The following is a 10,172-nucleotide window of genomic DNA, read 5'->3' as shown; positions in this document are numbered from 1 at the left end:
GTCACTCTGAGCCAGGTGAAACCAATCTCCCTCACCGTACTGCTCTCATGGGCTGAATCAAGATATCATACCTAAACCCTAAACCAGGGGTCTCAAACTCAGACTGGCATGAGGCCACTGGGAGTACTGTCGACTTAAAGGAGGGCCACTACAAAGTTCAAGCACCACAAAAAGGACTTTATTTTTGCAAATGTACTTTTTGTTTCCGCAAAATTGTGTCTCCTAAAACCTACGCTGAACCAAAAAATGCAGTTACTCAAAATACCAATCCTAATCCTGCATTTTATTTCTTGCCAGACACCTGGCAGCGCTTCTGCTCACACAGATGAGCCACATTTACCTTGATGGAGGTCACAGTTGAAACCCTGAGTACAGCTTCAAGGTGTGCATCACTAAGCCTGGACCTGTACTTGCATTTTTTGAAGTTCATTGTCGAGAAAAGTTTCTCACACAGGTATGTGCTTCCAAAAAGGCACATTACACGACTGAACAATTTGGATAGCTCTGGGAAGGATGCAGGTAATTCTCTTAGAAACTGTCCAGTCAGGTCTGCCTTCCCCTGTACCTCTCTGAATTTATTTTTCAGTTCACTGTTAAACTGCAGGTCAACAAGTTCCATCTGCAACACACTTGGGACACTCTCAACATCAGCTGAAAAAGGGTCTGCAAATACCTGGAAAGTGACCCGGTGTTCCTTGAAGTCAACAAAACGCTGATCAAACTCCTGCAGAAGATTGTCAATAGCAGAGGCATATTCATCACCACTGAATGCTGTGCCCTGTTCCACAAGAGATCTGCATGCTGGGAAATGACTGAGGTTTTTGGCAGAGAGCTGAGTTTTCCACAATCTCAGGTTTGTGCAGAAGGCTTTCACACTTTCATATGCTGCTGTTATGAGCTGATCAGGACCCTGGAGCTTCAGGTTGAGGATGTTCAGCTGCTGTGTTATGTCCACTAGGAATGCAAGGTCATGCATAACCCATTTAGGATCATGCAAATCAGGAACATCCGTTCTGCCATTCTCCATAAATCTCCTAACCTCTGCTCTTAACTCAAAAAATCTCTTCAAGACGTTTCCCCTGCTGAGCCAGCACACATCAGTAAAGTAAAGGACGTCACTATATACTGACTCAATCTCCTCTAGAAAGGCCCGGAACTGGCGGTGCTGTAAACCCCTGGACCTGATGTAGTTTATACATTTCAGGACAACAGACATGACATGTTCATATTTCAGGCATTTGCTGCACAGTGCCTGTTGGTGTACAATGCAGTGCAGAACAACTGCTGGATCTACACTTTCCTCCTCTAATTTTCTCTGTACCAGCGCTACTAGACCGTTTTTTTTGCCTGTCATGGACGGGGCTCCGTCAGTGGTGATGCCAACCAGTCTATTCCATGGCAAACCCGCGCGCTTAATCGCGTCAGAGAGCTGCTGAAAACTGTCCTTGGCTGTAGAGCGGCCGTGCATTACGCACAAACTCATCAACTCTTCAGTCACTTCGAATTGGTCATTATTACCCCTGTTGAAAATGGACAGCTGGGCAGTGTCCGTTTTATCCGTGCTTTCATCAAGCGCCACAGAGTATGCAGTGAAACGTTTTGCTCTGTCACATAACTGCTCATAAATGTCACTTGATAAACTGCTAATCCGCTCTGCCACAGTGTTTGCCAAAAGATAAATATTGTTAAACAAACTCTTCTTTTCTGGACACAGAATGTCAGCAACTTGCAACATGCACTCCTTCAGAAACTGTCCTTCCGTGAATGGTTTCCCCGTTCTGGCAATTAATTCACTCAACACGTAACTTGCTTCAACAGCAGCATCAGCCTCCTCCTTGGATTTATGGAAAAGACTTTGCTGAGAAAGAAGTCCTCTCTGTAGCTGCGTGGCACGCTGTTTCCTCTCCTCTCCCTGGTACTTTTCATACTGCTCTCCGTGTTTAGTGTAGTAATGACGCTTGAGATTGTTCTCCTTTAAAACGACAATTCTTTCCTGACATATCAGGCAGGTTGCATGTCCACTAAACTCCACAAAAAAATACTGTAATGTCCATCGTTTTTGAACCTGTCTGTGTTCATTGTCAACTTTCCTTTTTGACGACATCTTGGTCATAAGCAGCCAAACAACAACACAAAACTTTTGCGCCAACTGCTCTCACTCCGTGAACCTCTCTGGGCATGTGCAGGTACCTTTGGCCTTTGACTTACAACCCTGTCAAAATTGAATTTTATTAATAATATAATTATTGAATTACGTTTTTTTTAATTTGAATTTCATAAGAAATTGTATTTTTAATTAGTATGAAGAAACAAAAAAATAAAATAAATACATTTAATTAAAAAAATATTTTGCGGGCCTGACTACATTATGTTTTTAACATGCGGGGCGGGCCGGGGATTGGGGGGAGGGGGGCCGTAAATGGCCCTCGGGCCGGCAGTTTGAGACCTCTGCCCTAAACCCTGAATCCTTACTGACTTTATCGACGTCACCTGGAAAGTGATTGAGTGCATGAGGCTGCGAGGGCTCTAATGGTTAAATACAAATGGGACAGCACTTTGCAACTTCTCTGTAACCATGACTACATGATGTCATGTAGCAAAAGCTTATTTTACATTTTTCACTTTACTCACTCACAGCCATGGCACTTATAAAAAGTTCTACTATAGGCCTATATGAATGTCTTCGTTGTGGGATAAATAAAGGTTTATCTTATATAAATATAACAGACTAATATGCTCTCTATCTTTCTTGTTTTTGTTTTGCCTAAAGACTCGCAGTAGAGTAGTAGTAAATATATTTATTTCGGTCCATGACCACAAAGCATAAAACATACAAATTTAAAAAACAATGGCCAAAAAGGTGTAGGATGAAGCCAAGGCTTATTATGCCTACACTCAAAATAATAATTCATTGGATTAACATGATTTTATCATGCCACCTATATTCCATCTAAACAAATCATGTTAAGTGAGCCAAACTTTATCATGTTATTTGAACACAATATACATGTGTGGGTTGAACATCATATTAATATTTGCACACAACTAATTTGCATCTTGTTGATTTTAAATGGTTGTTCTTAGTTATTTTGGTTAAATCAAATTGAATGTACTCTACATTGGTCAAACACCTAAGTCGAACAAAATTCAACCTTGTTGTATCAATACATACGGGGTTTGTCAGTTATACTAATGTCAGTGTTATTGAATTAACTAATGTCAATCTCGATGGTTTAATTAGTGTTGCGTTCATTCCTAGGACAAGAATGTATTGTATGTGACCAAATGTGCATAAAAATGACAACATTCAAATTCATTTGACATTTTATTTAACATTTGGCGTTAATAAACCTTTTGCCAGCATTACCCACAATGCAATTGTAGCAATTTGCTACTGAATAACATTTTTAGCAGATAACATAGAGCTTCTTCTGGAGCCCCAAAAGTATATGTTTTCTTCACATAAGCAGAAATACCTTAGACATGTTAAAACATTTTAACGTAAAATTGGTGGGGTTTCCTCATGTAAACTTAAAGTTTAGTATAAAATTTTTCCCCCAAATGCATCTAAAACATTTTCTCATCAAAACATTTAACACTACTAAACAGCATTATAAAATCTTTCAGTAAGTGCATGACTGTCATTTCAAGTTCTTACAGTCTTACTGCAGAAAGAAACCAGGAACAAACAGCTACACTAGACTGCTTACAAACACATTTCAACCTGAGACAACATTCTTGATCTCTGTCTGTTGAGCATACTGAATGCAAGTCCTTGTGAACATTTTCATGAATTCTAATTTTAAACTAAAGCAAAAAAAAAAAAATATCTGCATTGTTGATGTCTACTTATAGTAGAGGAACTTGGGCCCCTAAAAGTTGAGAGACCCCTACCCGAGGTAGAACAAAGCACGACCATATTTTTTCATAACTTGAACATGTCTAGTTTATGAAACGGATTGTTGTATAAAAATATTTTACTGCAAAATAACTTTTTTTGGATGTTTTATGCATCTTACAAAAAAACGAAAATAGGTCAAATTAGGGCTTCTCCAAAAGGGACAACTCTAGCCTTATCACATGTATCTCTGGGAATCAGAATCAGAATTTCACCACATTTGGACAGGATGTTCACAGATAGTTATTAGTTACAATTATGCAAAGTTTTTATCAATACCATTTTCAGTTTTTGAATTTTTCACACTTAAACACACATGTAGTTTAGGCGGAAATTGAAAATTGAAACAAAAATTCAAAAGGTATGTATATCAAAGTCTGTCATTTTTTAAGTAAGGACACCAAACATTAAAATATCTCATTTGTATCTTCTTTAGACTGCTATCTCAACATAAAAGCAAGTTATGTGACTTTTCACTTGACCCGATGCTGTCACCAGCCCCTAACAGGAAACTAGTGCAGCCAGGATTTCAGGGCGACCTGGTACAATGGGGCCTTATGGATGTTTATGTGGGAGGAGGTGGCCACAAACAATTGATTAAGACATAACAACAAGACACAATATAATTGTATTCTGTAATATATATATATATATAATTAAACATTTTATAGTTATTCCTAATACATTTTGTATCTTACATATCATTTATATGATGACACTCAGAGTCAACCCGCTGCTTTCAACAATATTGTCACCTATGACATTGTTTCTATTTCATTCTAAAAAATTAAAGCATTGTCTTGCCATCAGTTGTGAAATATTAATGAACTAAAAAACAGTATTGATATATATAACCTTGAGTTCTTAGAAATTAAATATACTTCATATAGTCTATTTGTATATCGGCCATACAGCCTGTTGTAGTTTTTTAACGTATTTCAGTCACATAAAGATGGTGTGTAGTCACCATATCTCCTGCTTTTAAGATGAACCCTAGTTACTCCAGAGGATACACTGGATGAAGGGATAGTTTTTATAATATAATATAAGTATGATAAAGTGTTATAAAAAAACTACAATAGCTATTTTTGTTGAATGATTTCATGGCAACCAATGGAGCTGGGATACAAAACAATGATGGTGTAAATGTGTGTGAGGTAAATTAGGATAACAATCATGCAAACATGTTTATAAAAAACTTCTTTATACACTTATTTTACCTCATTATATATAATGACATTTGATTTTAAATGCTCATTACAAAGGATGATTTCCACTTTTAGAAAAAATGACTGTGAACCTGAGAGCTTAACACCGTACAACTAAAATCCTTTGTGTCACACTAAGCATCCCCTGGGGACAGAGTTTGACCTCTTACATCACAGGAGCTTTAAGAAAACAATTGCTGCAGAAAAAAACCATCAACAAAGTCAACCAACCAAACATCACAAACAAATAAAGACATCACAACCAAATCAAGACATCACAAATAATCAACACACCACAACTAAATCAAGATATCACAACCAAATCAAGACACCACAAATAATCAACACACCACAACTAAATCAAGACACCACAACCAAATCAAGACACCACAAATAATCAACACACCACAACTAAATCAAGACACCACAAATAATCAAGACACCACAACCAAATCAAGACAACACAAATAATCAACACAAGACACCATAACCAAATCAATGTCAGGGTGTCTTGATTTGGTTGTGGTGTCTTGATTTGGTTGTGATGTCTTGATTTGGTTGTGTTGTCTTTGGTTGTGTTGTCTTTGGTTATGGTGTCTTGATTTAGTTGTGTTGTCTTTGGTTATGGTGTCTTGATTTGGTTGTGATGTCTTGATTTGGTTGTGGTGTCTTGATTTGGTTGTGTTATCTTGATTTGGTTGTGTTGTCTTTGGTTGTGGTGTCTTGATTTGGTTGTGTTGTCTTGATTTGGTTGTGATGTCTTGATTTGGTTGTGATGTCTTGATTTGGTTGTGGTGTCTTGATTTAGTTATGTTGTCTTGATTTGGTTGTGTTGTCTTTGGTTGTGTTGTCTTTGGTTATGGTGTCTTGATTTGGTTATGGTGTCTTGATTTAGTTGTGTTGTCTTTGGTTATGGTGTCTTGATTTGGTTGTTTTTTATAAACATGTTTGCATGATTGTTATCCTAATTTACCTCACACACATTTACACCATCATTGTTTTGTATCCCAGCTCCATTGGTTGCCTGATAAATCATTCAACAAAAATAGCTATTGTAGCTTTTTTTAACACTTTATCATACTTATGGTATTATAAAAACTATCCCTTCTTCCAGTGTATCCTCTGGAGTAACTAGCGTTCATCTTAAAAGCAGGAGATATGGTGACTACACACCATCTTTATATGACTGAAATACATTAAAAAACTACAACAGGCTGTATGGCCGATATACAAATAGACTATATGAAGTATATTTAATTTCTAAGAACTCAAGGTTATATATATCAATACTGTTTTTTAGTTCATTAATATTTCACAACTGATGGCAAGACAATGCTTTAATGTTTTAGAATGAAATAGAAACAATGTCATAGGTGACAATATTGTTGAAAGCAGCGGGTTGACTCTGAGTGTCATCATATAAATCATATGTAAGATAGAAAATGTGAGACACAATGTATTAGGAATAACTATAAAATGTTTAATTATATATATATTACAGAATACAATTATATTGTGTCTTGTTGTTCAGTCTTAATCAATTGTTTGTGGCCACCTCCTCCCACATACACACCCATAGGGCCCCATTGTACCAGGTCGCCCTGAAATCCTGGCTGCACTAGTTTCCTGTTAGGGGCTGGTGACAGCATCGGGTCAAGTGAAAAGTCACATAACTTGCTTTTATGTTGAGATAACAGTCTAAAGAAGATACAAATGAGATATTTTAATGTTTGGTGTCCTTACTTAAAAAATGACAGACTTTGATATACATACCTTTTGAATTTTTGTTTCAATTTTCAATTTCCGCCTAAACTACATGTGTGTTTAAGTGTGAAAAATTCAAAAACTGAAAATGGTATTGATAAAAACTTTGCATAATTGTAACTAATAACTATCTGTGAACATCCTGTCCAAATGTGGTGAAATTCTGATTCTGATTCCCAGAGATACATGTGATAAGGCTAGAGCTGTCCCTTTTGGAGAAGCCCTAATTTGACCTATTTTCGTTTTTTTGTAAGATGCATAAAACATCCAAAAAAAGTTATTTTGCAGTAAAATATTTTTATACAACAATCCGTTTCATAAACTAGACATGTTCAAGTTATGAAAAAATATGGTCGTGCTTTGTTCTACCTCGGGTAGGGGTATCTCGAAAACTAAAGCCTTTTTTAGGGGTTTGTTCCTCTACTATTAAAGCAAATTTACTCCATGAGCTTATTTTTTAGGAATTGTGCCTTGGACGACAACCTCTGCCCATCCAGATTCAGAAGAATCTTCTGCATCACTTCAAAAGTGCATTTGAGGTCTGGCGGGTAGCTCAGGTTCAGACAGTATATTAGTCCAAATAACAAAGCACAGTCGATCCCAATGTTGCCCAAGTCATTGAGGATTTTCACACCTTCAATCAGGATACCGATGTCCTCTGGGTCATCTCCAGGCTCCGCACCCTCCTTCTGTATGACATACACTCCCAACACAGTCTGGTCCATGGAAGCGCTGACCTCGCTGTCTGTGTTCTGTGGGATATAATAAGTACATTTTGTTTTATGTTTGCTTGAATTTATGACTTATGACCCAGCTCTGCACAAAACAGATGATAAATATTGTCATGGTTGTTTAAAACTGAGAACACTAAATTTGATGTCTCTAGTTTTCAAACTCAAAGAAATTTCATAATTAGATAAAATAATAGGCAGAATTTGTATTAGGCCAAAAAGGTTTAAAATGTATGTTTTGCTGCCTAAAAGGTTCAATGTGTTATAACATGTATTTTGGCATCATCAAGTGATAAGATTTTATATGTAAACGCTCCCTTTAGGGAGAATTTACAGAAGCTACAGTGGCCTTCAAGGACAATAAGCTAGTTACTAAAGATGACATCATCCACCACTGCCCCAAGTCTTTCTACAATATAAGTGATGAGGTGAAGATGTATGTAGTTATTTATTCTATAGTAATTATTCTTATTCTAACAGGTGCATTTCCCCAGAACACCCACTATATATAAAAACACCCTGTAAGGCCGTTAACTTTGTCCCTTCTGTGCTACTGCAGAAACATGGCGCTGCTCCTCGCTCCTGTGTAGATATAAAATGCTCATTCTAAGGCCATAAAAGAAATAACTTATTTTCAAGAGATTATACCAATAAAAAAATACTTCTACTACTACTACTAACTATTAATTTCTTCTGTGAATTTATCATACCAAGCAAGTAAAGATTTGCTCTTTCCAACTGTTTTACAGCTACTTTGTCAAACATGGTGTACGTAACTCACCATATAATCCTTAACAAGTTTCTCTGGGTCTTCGTTCAAGTAGATGCACAATGACTTGAGGACACATGCACGTCTTGTATGAATTGTGTCGTCCTGAGGGAAAAAAGGGAACTCGTTTAGACAATATTCTTCATTGTTGGCAGCAGTTTGAAAAGGTAACTGTACAAATGTAAACTTTTATGCTTTTCATCACTCTCCCAATCATTCCTTTTCTCTCATGTTACGTGTCTGTAGCTTCCTTTCGTTGTGGTCAATTTATGATATTCTGTGTCTTTACTAACTTCTGGTACAACAGGAAACATATAAAAAAGCACTATTAAAATTACAATACGAACTTTACACATTGAAAAATACTGTGTATGGGCATCATTTAGAGGCGCTAAAATAAAAAATCAGACACCAGTCTTGCAGATACAGCTGACAGTGTATTATGGCTGCTTGATTTTGGTACAAATCATGATTATTAAAGACATTGTTTGAGAACATCATGCATTTATTTAATTTTGAACACAGGTGTTTCTTTTAACACAATGAATTTGAACTTTAAATATAGGCCTAATTGAACTGAAGAACAAGAAAACTGCAAATAAGTGAAAAATATATTCAAAAAAGAATAAAATAAATGTCAAAATAAAAAAATAAACCGTTACTAATGGTGTTGATAGGGCACGTCTTTTGCTAACAGGAATGTGAGGGCATCTGTTATTTCTTTATGTAAAAACATTGCATAAGCAGAAATCAACTCTTTAATACAAACCTTGGAAATATCCACCATGACGTGTCTTATTCTTCTTCCAGGCGCTCCACCTTTGCACCGAAATATCTCCATCAGGCGCGGAGAGAACCGGTCGAAAGCAGCAAAGAATGTAGAAAGTAGAGGTACAGTTGATATGCGATGGAACTCCTTATCGATCTGGAAAACAATAAAGCGAACGTCACTAACCCTGTAAGAACATCAGAAGTCAAGAAGAATGAGCAATGAACTATTAGTTGTTTAATCATTATCAGTAGAGAGAAAAATAACTGGTAATAATTAAACCTGAGCACACATAGGAGACACACCTCTTTCGCATTGAACAGAGCTGGCCATCTGCTCTTGAAGTCTGCAACCAAAGGCTCTCCTGCAAGGATTTCTTGCCTCCTGTATGAGAAGGTCTTCTCCATTGTCAATGTCACAATATGGTCGTTGTTGTTCTTCTTATTTTCTGAAAGCAGTGCGACTCTTTCCTTCTCCAGACTCTCAGCGGTTTCTCCTTTTGGATGCTGAGGACAGTAATTAACTTCTGCCCTCCTGGGCTTTTTCACATTCAATGCTGCCAAACGCTTGTCTTGGTTCTTGTTCTTTAGTGAATTTATCATCACCTCAGGACAGCCAAGGCCCCTCAGTTTGGACCGGAAGTTGGCCATTTTGTATTTGAGGCTAATCTTCCACCCATAACAGCCATTGAAGGATCCTTGCTCCCTCAGACAAGGATGTTTTTTCACAAGTGCTTCTGCAACGTCAGTAAGATTATTGTCAGTTGGATAGGCTTTGAATTTAAGAATTTCTTCAGACAGTCGTTCCAGAATGTGAGATTTCAGCTTTGGTGGCGGGCTCAAATAAGTTCCATTCGCACTGCATTCAGCATTGGCCGTTTCAAGTTGCAGTTCAGACTCATAGTTGAAGGGAGGTACTATGAAAACACTTGGCCAACTGAACAGCCGTGCAGATGGCGATGACCCTGATGATGAAGCAGGCTCTGTATTATCCGTGTCATGAGGAATCAGTAAGGCTTTAGACTGGCAGAGGT

The 10,172-nt window shown here is 37.3% G+C and overlaps 1 protein-coding gene across 1 annotated transcript; it reads right to left on the bottom strand.

The window, feature by feature from the left end:
* Positions 1-283: 283 nt before the first annotated feature.
* LOC136181328 (general transcription factor II-I repeat domain-containing protein 2) lies at positions 284-2,104 on the bottom strand. The gene has a single exon (XM_065962576.1). It carries the CDS (start codon positions 2,102-2,104, stop codon positions 284-286), a length of 1,821 nt encoding a protein of 606 aa, XP_065818648.1.
* Between the last annotated feature and the right edge of the window lie 8,068 nt (positions 2,105-10,172).

Source organism: Labrus bergylta, chromosome 2 (assembly GCF_963930695.1).
Source record: "Labrus bergylta chromosome 2, fLabBer1.1, whole genome shotgun sequence".
NCBI lineage: Eukaryota > Metazoa > Chordata > Actinopteri > Labriformes > Labridae > Labrus > Labrus bergylta.
This window is presented reverse-complemented; position numbering and strand designations above follow the sequence as displayed.

Bases quoted from the DNA above. Each gene is read 5' to 3' on its own strand.
- LOC136181328 (XM_065962576.1), bottom strand. From the start codon at position 2,104: ATGTCGTCAAAAAGGAAAGTTGACAATGAACACAGACAGGTTCAAAAA.